This window comes from Protomyctophum parallelum (assembly GCF_964188405.1).
Source record: "Protomyctophum parallelum genome assembly, chromosome: 7".
Lineage (NCBI taxonomy): Eukaryota > Metazoa > Chordata > Actinopteri > Myctophiformes > Myctophidae > Protomyctophum > Protomyctophum parallelum.
This window is the reverse complement of record NC_139705.1, coordinates 29,260,249-29,278,050: the sequence shown is the minus strand read 5'-3', so window position 1 is coordinate 29,278,050 and position 17,802 is coordinate 29,260,249. Positions and strand designations below refer to the sequence as shown.

At 44.1% G+C, this 17,802-nt stretch overlaps 2 protein-coding genes across 9 annotated transcripts in view; both read right to left on the bottom strand.

Annotated features, from left to right (window-relative positions):
• The window catches only part of tasorb (transcription activation suppressor b), a 60,635-nt gene extending 50,145 nt beyond the window's left edge, over positions 1 to 10,490 (bottom strand). For all 6 annotated transcript variants that reach the window (XM_083769000.1, XM_083769002.1, XM_083769004.1 and 3 more), the window contains exons 1-3: positions 9,863 to 10,490; positions 2,693 to 2,844; positions 1,325 to 1,417 (exon numbers count right to left, since the gene is read on the bottom strand). In XM_083769000.1, the coding sequence (XP_083625126.1) occupies positions 1,325 to 1,417; positions 2,693 to 2,844; positions 9,863 to 10,301 (684 nt within the window). In that variant the 5' untranslated portion in view covers positions 10,302 to 10,490. The remainder of the gene's footprint in view (positions 1 to 1,324; positions 1,418 to 2,692; positions 2,845 to 9,862) is intronic.
• Positions 10,491 to 13,287: 2,797 nt separating this feature from the next.
• Positions 13,288 to 17,802, bottom strand: part of asb14b (ankyrin repeat and SOCS box containing 14b) — a 31,454-nt gene continuing 26,939 nt past the window's right edge. For 2 of the 3 annotated variants that reach the window (XM_083769398.1, XM_083769397.1), the window contains exon 12: positions 13,288 to 15,107. In XM_083769398.1, the coding sequence (XP_083625524.1) occupies positions 14,935 to 15,107 (173 nt within the window). In that variant the 3' untranslated portion in view covers positions 13,288 to 14,934. The remainder of the gene's footprint in view (positions 15,108 to 17,802) is intronic. The other variant, XR_014569520.1, reaches the window with a different exon arrangement.

Sequence of the window (17,802 nt, the reverse complement as noted above, 5' to 3'; positions counted from 1 at the left end):
GTAGCAGGTTACAACTAACCCGTAGCAGGTTACAACTAACCTGTAGCAGGTTACAACTAACCTGTAGCAGGTTACAACTAACCCGTAGCAGGTTAAAACTAACCTGTAGCAGGTTACAACTAATCTGTGGCTCCCGACAGGCGCGGCAGGTAGCAACTAACCTGTGGCTTCCTGTGAGGTTGGGTTATAGAGCGTCGCAGTATTGTGTTTGTTGTCATGATTTGTCACGACAAGAGTTGGCTTTGTACGACGCTTATAAGGTCTTTAAATAAATACGTTTTGATATGTCTATGGGAAAAATGCATTGGGAACTATTTCCTGGGCCTGGCATCGTCATGAAAGGGGGCGGGCCTGCGATGCTCTATTAGGGTTGCGCTTTGGGTAGGGTGTCGGACAAAATGCCTGTTGGACTGTTAGTACGTCGGACCAAACACATGCACCCACTCGGCAGGCAAACCCATAGATATTTAAAGAAATAGATGCCTCATTGGTCGCTGCAGTTCATTGGAGCGACCCGTCTGCAAAGAGAGGAGGAAGTAAAGCTGCGTCGCTGCCGGTCGCTGCCACTCAAGTGCCTACTGACCAATCAAATCACGTCTTTTCAGGGATCTTCCGTTTATAAGGAGAGGGAGCCGCGCCTCTGAATGGCCTAACGAATGTTCCCCTTCCGTTCTTCCGTTTTGCTTCCACTATGCTTCGCAAGGAATCTTGGGAAAGATATCGCCTCCATGTTCCTTCTGTTATTTATTTATTTATTTGACAGGGACAGCACTCATTAATCAACATGTCAGTTTTCACATCAATGTAAATGGGCCAGAGTTAGCCAAAGCAAAATTTCATCTGTAGTCCCTGGGCAGGCTCTTAAAAAGTAAGTGATAAAATAAAGACAGAGTGTAGGGCGCCTGCACACAACACCATGCGTTGATGCCATGTGTGCATATGTGCAGGCACCCACCACCACGTCCATACAAAAATACAGTACAACAGATAAAAGAAAGACAAAGTGTGGGGCGCCTGCACACAACACCATGCGTTGATGCCATGTGTGCATATTGTTGAGATACCAGACGCCGGAAGAGGCGTCTACACTTATATGTCTATGGGCAGACCTACCCTGGCTTTGTCGGGGAACAGGAAGCAGTAAGAAAAACCTACCATGGCTTTGTCGGGGAACAGGAAGCAGTACAAAAAAACCTACCCTGGATTTGTCGGGGAACAGGAAGCAGTAAGACAGACCTACCCTGGCTTTGTCGGGGAACAGGAAGCAGTAAGACAGACCTACCCTGGCTTTGTCGGGGAACAGGAAGCAGTAAGACAGACCTACCCTGGCTTTGTCGGGGAACAGGAAGCAGTAAGACTCGGCCAGCTCCGCCTCGGTCCGTCCCTCCTGCTTCATGGCTCTGCGCTTCTCTATGAACTGGAAACATGAAAGAGGACAGACAGGAAAAAAACATGGCCGTCAAGTCTTCTCTATGAACTGGAAACCAAGGTTAATTAAATAAGGTTAGGAAGCGAAGACCGTACATGGTGGACTCCATGTTGCTCCCTGGAAGGAAAGAAACATGCGCAATTGAGACCAAGGAAGCTGAACGCGGAAGTGTTGGCTGCATATATCCCATTGCGCATGTTTCTTTCCTTCCAGGGAGCAACATGGAGTCCACGATACGCTCTTCGCTTCCTAACCTTATTTAATTGTTGGAAACATGAAAGAGGACAGACAGGAAAAAAACATGGCCGTCAGTTGGTGGTCTGTAATATTAAGACGTTATTCCAACGATGAAATTTGAGCGAGGTGTCTCGACCCCAAAACACTTGAGATCTACACAAGCTGCTGTTTATTGGTCATTTGATTGGTTCAGGCTACGTCGCAACGCAATGACCAACGCTCCATATCAGGACACTTTTCACTTATAGCTCCGATGTCCGTTTAGGACCACAATCTACGATGTCACTAATTGCACAGCCATGAAAGCTGAGGAGGACTGTATCCGCTTTTAACCCATTTGGACCTATGTCAGTGGTTCTCAAACTATTTCATGTGTAGGACCCCTAGACTTATATGTATTTGCCCGTGAACCCCAATCTCAAAATATGTTGTTCCAGGGACCCCCCCCCCCCAGAAGCAAAGATTTGAGTTAAAAACGTTCGCTCTGAAAGAATATATATTCAAAGATTTGCGTCACATTTTCACGATTTTTCAAAAATAGCAGACCTACAAGCTTAATTTATTAACCCATTCTGGACGGGAACACCTTTTGGTGTTTTAAGCATTATTTTATACTTTAACTATTGAAAAATAGCAGATCTACAAGCTCGTAGCGCGGCGAGTGATGACTAAAACAGAGACTAAATATACTGACAATTTGTCAGTTTTATGCTGAAAATAATGCGTCGCACTGCGACGCGTTGTAGATCAGCTATTTTCAGCATGCAACCAAAGGGTAAAATCTGCCATTACGACGACATCAAGGCCTGTCAAAACACATTTTAGTCGACTAAATCAACTGTATATTCAGTCGACTAAAATCTTATGACACTTAGTCGACTGAAACTGGTCAAAACAGTAAAACATTTGAGGTGACTAAAATGTGACCGAAACTAAATGAAACTTACTCAAAAGACCACGACTAAGACTAAAATCAAAATGTGGACATACTTTAGTGTAGAATAGATAGTATGAATAGCGTTCTACCTCTTTCTCCAGCAGCTCGTTGTGGATGAGTCTGGCTTTGCAGTAGGTGAAGGTCCCCCGCGACGACTGGTCCAGGTAGAACCGAGACAGGATCTGCTTCAGGTCCTCAAAGCCTCGGCTGTCTGGGGGGAGGAAGTCATACATACCTGTAGCTGGAGGGAGAGAGATAGAGAGACAGAGAGAGAGAGGATTAGCATATAACACTGGTTCGCAAAATTTTGAATTTCAAGGCCCCCCCATAACTGGGGGGGCATACAAGTGAGAAGAACCATGGTTCCATCTGTACACTATCAGAGTTACAGTCTGTGGTGAGTGAGAGTGGAGTTTGCTTTCAGGACGGTTGCCCGACGGGCAAGTCGGTGCATTCCATCTTTATTCACTACTATAGGCTATGAAGAGCAATGCTAAATTTTTTACAGCAGCTTTTTTAAGTGGCTGTCCTGTCCTGTCACCACTCCTCCGCAGTTATCCATTGGATTCAACACTAATAGTTCTACAGAACGCAATTTGACCTGATCTTTATGATGGATTTTTTTTCCGGGCAAGCCTTTGGGCCTGAGAATGTCGTGTCAACCCCCGCTTGAAATGCTTTAAATATTGAACCTACACAAAGCTATGGCGGGAAGGGGGGGTATTTTATGTTTTACAAATGTATATCACTCAATTATGCTTTGTGACGCGTTGTAGGCTAGTAGACCAGCTATCTTCTATATATATCTATATGGACGGGAAAACCCTTTGGTGTTATACTTTAGTGATGGAAAAATAGCAGATCTACAAGCTCGTAGCGTGGCACTCAGTGCTTGTAGATTTATTTATTTTTTATCGTGAAAATGTGTCGCAATTCTTTGAAAAAATAATTTCACAGCGAACATTTTTAACTCAAATCTTTGCTTCCGAGGGGTTCCCAATTTTCAGATGTGGGTCGGTCGCCGATTACATATGATTTTTGGGGTCCTTGACATGAAACATTGAGCACCACCGATATAAAAACATAGGTATTTGAGAAAACTGTCAGGATTTAGAAGCTGTAATCGATAGTTGCACCACTAGACTTGAGAACATTATCCTTTGTGTTTCCACTAGGCTAGCAATAGACATGAGATCAACAGAAGGATGTCAATTCCCTTAACCCATTTAGACCCGAGGCCGATTCTAAAAAAAGAAAAACTGCTTCTAAATCCTGACTGAAAAACCTGTTTCTATGTCAGTGGTGCTGCTCAACCTTTTTCATGTCAAGGGCCCCCAAAATTATCTGTATTTGGCCACGCAACCCCATCTGAAAATATGTTGTTCCAGGGCCCCCCCCCCCCCCCCAGAAGCAAAGATATGAGTTTAAAACATTCACTGTGACAATATATATATTCAAAGATTTGTGCCATATTTTCACTATTAAAAAAAAAACAGACCTACAAGCTCTGCTATTTTTCAACAGCTAAAGTATAACATAATGCTGACAGTGGCGTCCGTCAAGTCATGGGACGATAGAATTATCGATGAACCTCTGAACCGATGAATATCTGAATGAATGGCTGCTCTTTTTCATAATAATTTCTTTCATAAACCTGGCTTTTTTTTTTCAGTAGCCCCAAGAAAGAGATGTATGTACTGTGTGCTCTGCAATAGGCCAGCCAGAATACATTTTAGTCAGAATTTTTCAGTTGCACCGAAGAGCCGACTTTAGGACGGTACCCGCCCCCCCGAACCTCAAATGACGTCAAATTGTAGGCTCTACAGTGCCGAACCGACTTTTATTCGGCTCTAAAATAGGAGTATGAATCGGCCCTAACACTGAAACATTTCCGTTAACAAAAATGTGACCTAAAAGGGACACTTCACCCTTTTAGCTAAATGACGTGTGTTAATGACGTTTAGAATATTTAGGATTTTAGCAGTGTCCATGATGTCACGGACAAAAAGGTTGAAGTGTCCCAGTTTAACACTAAATGAGAATGTGTTCAAAAGACTGACAAAAAATTTAATTTGCGGTCACAAATCGACACTAATGTCGCTGCTGCCTACAGACAGATGAGCTAAATATAGAAAACCTCATTTCAACCCAAACGGATATGGAGTGACGTTACTCCTCCTACCTCGACGACTAAATCATGATGTTATCCATGTTTCATAATGATGTGAATGTGAAACAAAGTAGTAATGAATTCAAATTCTTATTTGGTTAGCCGTTGCACCTTGCCCTCTCCATTACATCAAGGGTTAGTACTAACAACATGGACAAGCTATCTCAGTCACCACAATAAAAATCAAAGACTGAAGCCCTTTTTCTGCACATCATTATTTTGACCAAAGACACGGCGCAGATCAAGATTTAAACTATTTAGATTATAAATCATCTTTGTCCACATAAAATCATCATCACTGGATTATCACTAAATCAGAGGTCATATCGCCATGCTGGCTTGTAGTGGACTTGTTTTGGTCAAAATTATGTTTTTGCGCTGACATACATATAACTCTGAGAATGGAACCAAATGGACCCTTACAGGTCTAACTCTGAATGTACAAATGGAAACAAATGTTGCAGCGCTCTCTAGGACTGGTCATCGATGAGGTGAAGTCACACAAGGCCAGGTTGTATAGTATTTGAATCCTCCAAATGATTACGTTTAGCCCTGAGGAGGATTCTGAAAAACCTATGTTTCTATGTCAGTGGTACTCAACCGTTTTCATGTCAAGAACTCCCAGAATGATCTATATTTGGCCGCCGACCCCCCATCTGAAAATATGTTGTTCCAGGGAGCCCCCCCAGAAGCAAAGATTTGAGTTAAAAACGTTCACTCTGAAAGTATATATATTAAAAGATTTGCGCCACATTTTCAAGATCTTTCAAAAATTCCCGCACAAAAATGGGTTAAAGTTACTACACGTCGGATCGACACACTCACTCAATCAGCCGGTATAAAGTTCACATGACGCGGGGTTGGGCTCAACACAGACCCAGCTAATAAACATCTGCCTGCCTATCTTTGCATATAAACAAATCACGTGACACGACGCCAAACAGCTTTACAAATTACAACCATTGCTGCTGCTGCTCATCCCAGTGGAGTGGAGTCCACTCACTGTCTCCAAAAAAAAATAAGTGCCATGTCGGTACGGTGCGTCGGTGCAGGCGGGCGGCTCGGCCGGGAACTGCAAAAGACTGGACAGATCTTTAACTTTGGACTAGTTACTAGTTACTGCGAGAGGGACTAAAAAGTAGTTTTGTACCAGGCAGGGACATATGAGCACAGAAGAGAACTAGAAAAAAATATGCAATAAAAAGAGCATGATGAACATGTATTTTTTATGTTCATCATGCTTTTTATTCTGTATGCATGTATTGCACTGGAGCTGTTTGACCAAACAAATGTCCTTTGGGATTAATACATTATCTAACTATCCTGCAGAATTGCGAGTGTGTTTACCCATCTCTATTCAGGCCCACCTGCCCCCTGGCAGCTAAATAAGACACTAAGGGTTCCCCACCTGCCCCTGGCAGCTAAATAAAACACTAAGGGTTGCCCACCTGCCCCCTGGCAGCTAAATAAAACACTAAGGGTTGCCCACCTGCCCCCTGGCAGCTAAATAAAACACTAAGGGTTGCCCACCTGCCCCCTGGCAGCTAAATAAAACACTAAGGGTTGCCCACCTGCCTCTGACAGGTAAAAAAAAAAAAAAGGCTTGCCCACCTGGCAGGTAAATAAAACATTAAGGCAGGTGGAGTTTACTTTCAGGTTGCCGGACTGGGAAAGTGCTCGTTTGGGAGGGGGACACAACCGTCTATAAACACAACAGCAGATCTGTCTAAACAGCTGAACGTGGCCAGAGCGCACCGTCTTCTGTGTTCTATGGAATAAAAAATAAGAGCACTGTTTATCTGGGCGAACATAGTCATATTCATAGCTATGAGGCAAATTGAGGTGACATTTATAGTTAAATTGAACAGTAATTCAAAAGAATAGTTATTGCATATATTATTTTTTTAACAATTTTAACGTTTCCAATGATTTAAGCGCCGGAGTAGTGCAATAACAATAGTGTGCTTATAGGCAACCGTTTCCACACTAAATATCCTTAAAAAACATCTGCATGGGGTGCGGACGGACGGTGGCAACAGTCAATGTTTTGGGGAGGGGTGCAGGGGTTCACTCAAATGGTAGTGGTACTTTGTGCAAAGACCATCCACACCACTGTGAGTCACTTTGGGGTCCCGACTCCCCAGCACTGTGTTATGGGGTCCCCAGCGAAATGAGCAACAGCCTCATTTCACATTTCAGCTATACAGAAATAACCAATGTGCATACATCAAGCTCACAACCTGCGCTGTGAGCTTAAGTTGTAGATCTGCTATTTATGAGCAGAAAAAAACAATGTATTGAGTTACTATGGGGTCATCGTCGTGCTAGCTTGTGGTGGACATTTGTCAAAATATATCTGTATATTTAGTTTTTGCCACGGACATACAAAACGACTGGATAATAATATTACCAAAAACGCATAAAGAGCTGATTCCCCATTCCCCTGAATGACCATAACAGATCTGTAACTGTCCGAGCGTGTACAACATGGAACCAAGTGGACCCGTAAAGGGGGTCCTTGCAAGTAAAACATTTGAGAACCATCAGTACCACTAGTTGGACTCCTACAGTGATGTCAATGTATTGGGTCACCGGGACCCCAGGGGTGGTCTTTTAGATGGGTCACGGGACCCAGGGGTGGTCTTTTGGGTCCCAGGACCCAGGGGTGGTCTTTTAGATGGGTCCCAGGACCCAGGGGTGGTCTTTTAGATGGGTCCCAGGACCCAGGGGTGGTCTTTTAGATGGGTCCCAGGACCCAGGGGTGGTCTTTTAGATGGGTCCCAGGACCCAGGGGTGGTCTTTTAGATGGGTCCCAGGACCCAGGGGTGGTCTTTTGGGTCCCAGGAGTCAGGACCCAGGGGTGGTCTTTTGGGTCCCAGGAGTCAGGACCCAGGGGTGGTCTTTTAGATGGGTCCCAGGACCCAGGGGTGGTCTTTTAGATGGGTCACGGGACCCAGGGGTGGTCTTTTAGATGGGTCCCAGCCCCGGGACCCAGGGGAAGCCTTTTAGATGGGTCCCGGGACCCAGGGGTGGTCTTTTAGATGGGTCCCAGGGACATTTCATGAGTCCTACTTCAATGACGTTAAGAGTACCGTAACGAGTACAGTATTGCATCCCAGGACCCCCGCAGGGTGACACGATGGTGTCCTTTCTCAATTGACGCAGGATGCAGGCTATTTGCAGCAGTGACTCCTAATATGCCATAGAAAATGGAGCCCATGTCGTCCATGTACGGACACGTTGATATTAACCGCCTGGACAAGACATATCTGCTCTTATTGAGAAGGTCCCCGCGGACCACCACAAAACCTTTTCAAATGGTGGTCCACCACGGCCAAATAAAATATGTTATCACTTCCGCCCGCCACCCTTCGACTGATCTACACAGTGAAAACTAAAAGCATCACATTGTATCCATTTGCAGGGTCGTTGACTGATCCATTCTACACACAGTAAAAAGCATCATTGTATCCATTTGTAACCTAAAAAAAAGGTTACAAATGTTACGATCTTTTACTGTGTACGAGAAGCTTGTGGTGGTGGTGGTATAGAAAACTTTACGCCATAAGCATTATGATGATCTTATTTTGATCATAAGACCCAATTACTGAATGTCAAGTCTGATTTTGATACTACGACACTACGTATGGCACATTTAGGAGTCCAACTAGTAGGCCTACTAGTGGTTCTCAAATGTTTTATTTGCAAGGACCCATTCCATGCTAGAAGGCTTTCTTACCTTTCTTTGTAGTCGTTACGTCCCCACCAAAGAGGTCCAGGTGTTATTTTGTGCAAAAGCGCATTATTGGCCATTTCCCCTACCATAAGCCCTCAATGAATTGAATTGCATTGAATGGGGCATTGGGGTGTTGTGCTAATTCACTTACCGTATTTCCATCGCTCAAAAATAAATATATTTTTATATATAAATCCGCTCTTCATAATGTAAATAGTATCCCAAGTGGCACACTTTACTACTTATTTCGATGGAAATAAGCAAATTAGCACAAAAACCCAACCACCACTGAGGGCTTATATTAGGGGAAATAGCCAATAATGTACTTTTGCACAAAATAACACCTGGGCCTCTTTGGTGGGGACATAACTACAAATAAAAGGTAAGAAAGCCTTCTAGCATGGAATTCTCCTTGAACTCTGAGCGTCCCAAATACAGAAAATATAATGGTCCCGAAAGGGGGCTATAGGCACTAGCCAGACCTGGCCTTCCTTCACATCACATCACACTCTGTCCCTCTCTCTCTCTCTGGTACTTCCAAAAGTGGCAGGGAGGGCTGTACATGCAAGCTTCCATGGCTGTCTGGGGGTCTCGGTCTCCGTGTACACTGTACAGCAGGCAACAATGTGCTGCAGAACACCCCCGTGCAGTGCACGTTCCTTCAATCCATTCATGTGTTGTTCAGGCCAGCCAGGGCTAAAGACAACAGCCAAGCCAGGCAGGCACACTAGCTAAGAAGAGTGCGTGTGTCAAAAGGATTATGTTACCAACCTAGTATTCATGCTAATATTAAGTAAACGTACGTGTGTGTGTGTGTGTGTGTGTGTGTGTGTGTGTGTATATATAAAACACACACTTACACACGCGCGCGCGCACACATACACAGCAACAGGGGCTGACTAGCTAGGAAGAGAAAAAAAGAAGGGGAAAAGGTGGGAGCTAACTTGGCTACATGCAGCATTATGAAAGGCAGGTCTGTCTTCAAAGTAAGCAGTAAAAGCCAAAAGTACAACAGCTATAGCCTTCGATTTAAGACTCTCCCAGGTGTATATTTGATAGGTTTTTTACATTTTAAAATGTCAAAATCGATCAAAAATGCATCTTTATCCAAGGCTAAAATGAAAGGCGTGTGTTTATGCGTGTGTCTCAAAATAAGCTAAACCTAAAGTGTGGTGGCAGCAACAACTAGCCTTAGATTAACATGACTGTCTTGGGGTGTATATTTATTTGATCGACTTGGGGACATTCCCCACGTCAAAATCGATCAACAAAAATACATCTTTATCTAAAGTCTAAAAACAACAACAACAAGCAAAATCCACTTATATTAACCGCCCACGACAACAAGCACACCTTTCCCCCCTTTAGTCTTCCTGGGGATCTGGAACGAGCTTCTCCGCGGCAGAGGGAGCTCCTCTCCCGGTGGCCTGCCGTGGCCGTGGCCGCTGCCCGCCGCCGCCGGGCTCATGGAGCTCCGGCCCGGCGGGGGGACTGACTCTCTCTCCGCCGCCTGGTGGAGGCCCTGCTCCCGCTGGCCCGGGCCCTGGCCCTCCTTCCTCCGCCGGTCAGGGTCTCCTCCTTGCTCGGACATTAACGTGTCTTCCCCGCATCCTCCTCCTCCTCCTCCACCACCGCTAGCCTGCTGCTGGTCGCCATTTTGGTTGCTGTTGCTGCTGGCCGCCACGGCCCTGCTGCTGTCCGCCGCCTCGGTACCACCACACTCCTCCTCCTCCTCCTCCACTGGCTCCCGGTGGCTCTTCTTCCCCTCGCCGCCGCCGGGGTTCAGGGCCATGTTTTGGGGGAGAAGAACACACGACCACCCTACCACCACCCTTCGGGGCTTTATTTATAATATTGTTGTTTCTTTGCTCCTGTCTAAAGAGTCTTATTATTATTGAGGTGCCGCTGCTAGGCTAGCTGTGCTGTGCTCCACACACACTGTACTGTTGCTGCTAATAGAGCTCGAGCTCCTCACCCAACCTCCGCCATTGTGAATAATGACGTAGAGACAGCCCGGGCGGACCGTTTTTTTTTTTTTTTCTTCTTCCACCACCACCACTGCAAAACGCTGCCGTCACTCTCTGTATACAGACAAGGAGGGAAATCAGCGACACCTAGTGGTGGTTATTTGGTAACAGCCATGTCAAGTTAGTGGGCACTGGGCACCAATACCTTGGACAGATCTGGGTACCCTGATTGATTGATTGATTGATTGATTGATTGATTGATTGATTGATTGATTGATTGATTGATTGATTGATTGATTCATTCATTCATTCATTCATTCATTCATTCATTCATTATTTTTTGATTGATTGAAATATGTATTAACAGTACATTTCAAGCACAACTCAATGCAAAGACTGTTAACTGTGAGTGGACGACGCCATAAAGCATTACACTTGTTTACAAGAGGGTCCACCTTGTTCAATTCATCAAAACATTTAGAGACGTACAAATAGACACTTCTATATAGCCAAGGAACAGAACAGGAATTCATCATAAAGGAGGCAAAAAGGGAAAAGAATAAAGTTTAGGGGAGAAAAGGGGTGGGTGGGGATTCATCCATCCATCCATCCGTCCATCCGTCCGTCTATGAAAAGTGAAAACAAGCCCAAAATAAGTCACTCCACACTTTGTGAGATCTACAAGCTCACAAAGCATCACGATGCAACTCGTGAGCTTGTGGATCTCCTAATTTCCAAAAATCTGGTATTTAGGTCCCTATAACACAATTTATTTTCTTCAGATAGGGGTCTGTGTGGACAAATAACCTACATGGGGGTCCTTGACATGAAAATGTTTGAAAACCGCTTGTTTATACAACATTTAGGAAACTCCCAAATGAGCAACTATTGGTTGGTGAGGGGTCCGTTTGTGGCTTGATTTAGGGGAGAAGTTAGACTTTTAACCCAATGATCGGAACTACTCAATAAACCAGACCAGAACTCCCACCACGGGACTCAGGCATTAAATTAATACCTTTGCAACCACTATATGTATATTTCCTACAGCTTTAAGTCTAGAAATCTGAACTAACCTTTTAAGATGTTGGCTTTCGAATCCCGGGTGTTACAATGGTGCCGTGACCACCTGTGGGTGGAGGTCAAAAGCGGGGTTTGGTGTTAATTGGACCAAAACATTTTTCAGATGGGGGAATGAGTGGACAAATACATGGGGGTCCTTGACTAGCCTTGTGAAGCCATACTATTATTTAGACCTACACACATGTTGGGCCCTGGTTTGGCCTTAGATGTTTTATTTATTTATTATCAGGATCAGTGAATCAATCAATCATGATAATGTGTGATTGATCAGTGATTTATTTTCATGGCAGTGGTGGGAGAAGATCTCAGATTTACCACAATTAGTACCACAATTTAGAAATGTAGCAGAAGTGGCTGACAAACTCAGTTTGATGGCCTAAAAGCCTAACTTCTCCCCCAAATCAGAGGGAATTCCCTGTGGCTTTAATAGTGGTTAAAATGTTGGTTTTCCACACGGGAGCCCCGGTCTCAAATCCTGGGTTTGAGAAATCCCTGTGTGAGGTCAAAAGGGAGGTAAGTGTGTCACAAACTCCTGATGGCCTGAAAGTCTAATATCTCCCCCGAGTCACAGGGAATTCCCTTTGGCTTATATTAGTGGTTAGTTCAGATTTCTGTTGTTAAAGAACAATTTATCAATCTATCTTCTTCATATAATTGGTCCTCACTAATCATGATAAAATCCCACAATTAATTTTCTACTCAGTCTGTGTCTGGGAGTGCTGTAGGCCTATACTCATATTGATACTCGGTATCGGCGAGTACTAAACATTAAATACTCGGACTGAAGGAAATGGTATTGGTAGTGGTACAACTTGCAATGTGAAAATGGAAGCCATCATTCTCGTAATAAAATATAAATATAAAAACTGTTAAAAAAATCGATGAGGTCAGTCTAGGCCGTGGCTCAGCGGTCCAGGCACCTTGGCTGGTAATCCAGTCTGGCAGTGTGCCGCGGGTTCGACTCCCGATCCCGACGGCCTTTTACTGCATGTCACCCCCCCATCTCTCTCCTCATTTCCTGTCAGCCTATACTGTCTGTCCCTCCATAAAAAATATAAAATAAAGGAAAAAGCCAAAAAAGCCAAGAATTCCAAAAGAAACCCTGAAAAATGTGTGTTATTTTACCATGAACATTAGTGAGGAGTCTGAGGACCAATTATATGAAGTTGAAAAGTGGCAAAGCAAAACTGTAGGAAATAGTCTACTTGCCAATAATATAGTGGTTGCAAAGGTCAGTGCTCCCTGTGTCCGCTAACACAAGAGGCTGACAGGCAGCCTGGGCACACTTGAACTTCCATGCGCAGCCAAAGGAAGCTGTCTTTTGCGTCATTTCCGGGTTTTTAGAAAGCTGGTGGAAATGAAGCTCCACCCACGCGGCAGAATGCCACTGGGTCAAGCGTTTCCGGGATCTGGCCGTCGCCAGAATACAATGTGATCTACCTCATTCAATGTATTTTAAAATATTTGTATTACTACTGTCTTCCAGCACATTGTGTGATATTATATAGTGTTGTAGTCAAGTCCACCTAAATAAAGCAAGTCCAAGTCAAGACCAAGTCTGAGGGGGCGAAAGTAGTCAATCAATCAATGAATCAATCGAACAATCAATCAAGCCTGTGGATTGCCAGCCATTTTGAGCAGAAACAAGACAAAGGGACACTTTAGGTTTGCATGTACCGTGCATGTTCAATTCATGTAAACTTTCCATTGTTTTCCACAGCAAACATTTATTCTTTATTTTTTTCACATTTTAGAAAACAAATACTTTTTTTATTTATTACATGAATGCATTGCTGTATTAAAATGTACACATTTTCAAAAAGAATAAAAAATTGTCCAGAAAGTTCCACAAATATCACAGTGGTTAGTTCATAATGTACCTTTTCCCTTCCTATAGGAATGCAGCAGTCTCCAAAAACAAGAGTATCCAAAAACAGGTTGGGATATTACCATTATTTTTAATGGGGGGGAAGGGAAGCAATTATTCTGAATGCAGCATTCCAGCGTGGCATGGAAAGGAGTTGCATTTGCATTTCTTTCTTAAATGCTGCATTTGTGGTCTGGAAAGGGCAGTTGCTTTACAGACTGGTAAAAGGGCAGGGGCTGAAGCCCCCCTTTGATGTCTATGTGTGCACGTCCCTGGTCTAGTCAAGACCGCCTGTGCCGGGCTTCCGTTTTATAAATCCCTCCACAGGAGGCGTGCATCAGTGTTGATTTTGTCGACTAAAACTATGACGAAAAATGTTCGTCGACTATCTTTTTTCACAGAGGAAAACTAAATGGAAACTAAATGAAAACTAAGCTAAGATGACTAAAACTATGACTAAATATAGTGACAATTTTGTCAACAAATACAAACTAAACTAAAATGTTAGGAAGGGACTAGTGGACAAGAGATCTGGTAGAAGTCATTTTACACTTAGTTGCATGCTGAAAATAGCCGATCTACGATCTATACATTTTAGTCGACTAAATCAACTGTATATTTAGTCGACTAAAATTGTATGATATTTAGTCGACAAAAACTAGAGTAAAAAAAACTAACAGTAAAACATTCCAGGTGACTAAAATATGACTAAAACAAACTTTTATTCCAAAGACTATGACTAAACTAAAATCAAAATGTGCTGCCAAAAACAACACTGGTGTGCATAAACCATGTAAAGGTTTAAACACGGCACACGTGCCTGTTTAAAGAGCTTCCAGATATCAATTTTAATTGCATCCCGATCACGATTGTTTTGGCTCCCCATCCGATTCTGATCTTTTGAAAATGGCGTGATCGGCCCTGATTTCCGATCGGTCTCTTTCTATCTGCTTATTCAATTGACGCACGCGTGCGCGTTCATGCCGGCGGATCCTGCCAGGAGCTGCCTATGACATAGAAAGCATAGAGGTCTGTTCCAGGCTACCTCTGCTGTAGATATCATACTCTCTGTATATATAGGTATAGGTAATCTTTGCTACGGGTTGACTATCCCCCAGCTGTATAAATCGGATTCTTTGTATTGTAGGAAGGGATGTATCGTAGGTCCTGATCACGTTGTTTTGGTCCCGATCCGATTCCGATAGTTTGATTTTGAGACATACCGATACCGATCTTTCCCGATCCAATCTTTATATTTTTATATAACACTTATGCCATATCACAATAGCAAATATCCTAATGTATGTCACTCTAGTGTAGTCTGTTGTGTTGCCTTTCAATTGAGCAGTTGAGACGAATAACAGTATAATTCACGATTCCATGATTTCTATGAGTTTTTTTTACATCAACTTTGAGATTTACATTAGATTTCCAATCTCCCGATCCGATCGGGTTCAACCCTAATCATAGGTAATCTTTGCTACAGGCTGGGGGGCAGAGGGAGGTAGTTGCTATGGGCTGACTATCCCCCGGCTGTATAAATCGTACTCTCTGTATCGTAGGTAATCTTTCAATGTGGGGGGCAGAGGGAGGTAGTTGATGAACATGGGTGCTCTCAGCCGCAGCCGGTTCAGGTGCTGTCGGATCTGCAGGCGACACAGGTGCTTCAGGCTGCGTGTGTTTCCTGAAAGAAAGGCAAGACCGTGAGCGTCGAGTCCAAGGTTATTTTAACTACAACTAATGAAATAACGAAAACTAAAATTGAAAACACATTTGCGTTAACTGAACTAGATTAAAACTACAATAAAAATAAATAAAACGATAACCAACTGAAACTGCATTTTGCACAAAACAAACTAAAACGAACTGAAATTATAGACAAAGCATGCCCTTAGTTGTGTTGTGTTTGTAAAGCGCTATACAATAGCGAACAGCGCTACAATGTGTTCCTGGACAACCGCCGTCACCATGACTCGTATGTTAGCGAACAGCACTACAATGTGTTCCTGGACAACCGCCGTCACCATGACTCGTATGTTAGCGAACAGCACTACAATGTGTTCCTGGACAACCGCCGTCACCGTGACTCGTATGTTAGCGAACAGCACTACAATGTGTTCCTGGACAACCGCCGTCACCATGACTCGTATGTTAGCGAACAGCACTACAATGTGTTCCTGGACAACCGCCGTCACCATGACTCGTATGTTAGCGAACAGCGCTACAATGTGTTCCTGGACAACCACCCTCACCGACCGACTGTCCCTGGGGGTCATCATCAGGTGACCCGAGGTGACTCTGACCTCTGAGGGCGGCTCAGGGGTAGAGTGGCCGAATGGGAACCATGAGGTTCCCAGTTCAAACCCCGGGCTCACCCAGAGTTAGTGTCAAAGTGTCCTTGAGCAAGACTCTGAACCCCTAATTGCTCCTGATGTGCAGGTTGGTGCCTTACATGGTTTCCCCTGTCATCGGTGTGTGAATGTCTGCGTGAATGTAATGCACAACATATGTTAAGTGCCTTGGATAAAGGCGCCATATAAATGCACCATTTAGCCCATATTTGGGCACAGCAGACATGCTGGGAGGCCATATGGATATATAGCTCAACGGGATAACGTCAACACTTCTGTCCATCATGATAAAATGCACTACAGCCTCAGAGAGAGTCACGTTAAATCAACACTCCCAAAGACAGATGTAAATCATCTCCAAACTGATCCTGTTATCCAAAGCAAGACTCAACTCTTCATCACGTAATCTCCTCAAGACTGTTATCTTCAAGACAGCTCTAAAATCTAGATGCGTACTTATTTGGATCTGCTTTTCTTTGGCTCTTTAGCTCTTTATTCTTCTACAGAGCAGGAAACCAACAGGTTTACTTCAACTCACCATTAACTGTTGTTTGTTAAAACATGTTTTCCTGGACGTTGCATCAGAACGGATCACCAAAGGAAGGTAGTCATGCTTCTGTAGCGGTGAGACACGAGCTGTACTACTTTGGAGAGAAGAGTGATGAGAATGAGGATCAGATTGGTGTGCAGGTCTTCAACACACTGACTTTACTCCGGAGGAAGTTGACCCCAGTGACCGCTGGAAGAGGAGAACCTCACCTCAAGGTTCCATCCTTGTGCTACCGCCACACAGCTGTGCTGGTTGAAAATGTCATCTACTTCTGGGGAGGGTATGTATATGTATCCATGGTATTATGAGTTCTACAGCGTGCTTTATGCATTTGATGTGGACGCCCACACATGGTTCAAACCACAGGTTTCTGGGAATGTTCCAAATGCGAAGATCTCCCACTCAGCCTGTGTCTTGGGGAAGGTCATGTTTATACATGGAGGACACACCCAGCTGAATGGATGGACTAATGACACCTACAAGTTGGACACCAACACGATGGTCTGGACTTTAATCAACACCAGAGGAACTCCACGACCTGCTGCATCACATCACTCTGCTACCATCATCGGGACAAAGATGTTTGTATTTGGGGGCTGTGAGATGGGTCAGTACAACACCACCATCAGAGTGTTTGACACAGAGACCAAACATTGGGAGATCATGTCTTCCTCTTTGGAGGAACAGAAACAGCTGATGACCTGTATGTCCTAGACTTGAGTCCTAGCCTGAAGACCTTATGTAAGCTAGCAGTTATTCAGTACGGTCTGGATCAGTCTGAACTCCCACACAACATCAGGTGGGAACTGAGAGCCATGACTAGCAACAACTGAATAAACAAAGATGCAAGAAAAGAATACAAACAGTAAGCCCAAAATAAAACAAAAACAAAGAGTAATAATGACTACCATCCATCCACATTAGATGATATGCGAAACAAATCTCTCTCTTTCTTTCTCTCTCTCACTCTGAATGTGACAGGTCTCTCTCTCTCTCTCTCTCTCTCTCTCTCTCTGTGACAGATGTCTCTCGCTCACTCACTCTGGATGTGACATGTCTCTCTCTCACTCTGGATGTGACAGATGTATCTCTCTCTCTCTCTCTCTCTCTCTCTCTCTCTCTCTCTCTCTCTCTCTCTGTGACAGATGTCTCTCTCTCTTTCTCTCTCTCTCTCTCTCTCTCTCTCTCTCTCTCTCTCTCTGTGGCAGATGTCTCACTCACTCTGGATGTGACAGATGTATCTCTCTCTCTCTCTCTCTCTGTGACAGATGTCTCTCTCTCTCTCTCTCTCTCTCTCTCTCTCTCTCTGTGACAGATGTCTCACTCACTCTGAATGTGACAGATGTATCTCTCTCTCTCACTCTGAATGTGACAGATGTATCTCTCTCTCTCTCTCTCTCTGTGACAGATGTCTCTCTCTCTCTCTCTCTCTCTCTGTGACAGATGTCTCACTCACTCTGAATGTGACAGATGTATCT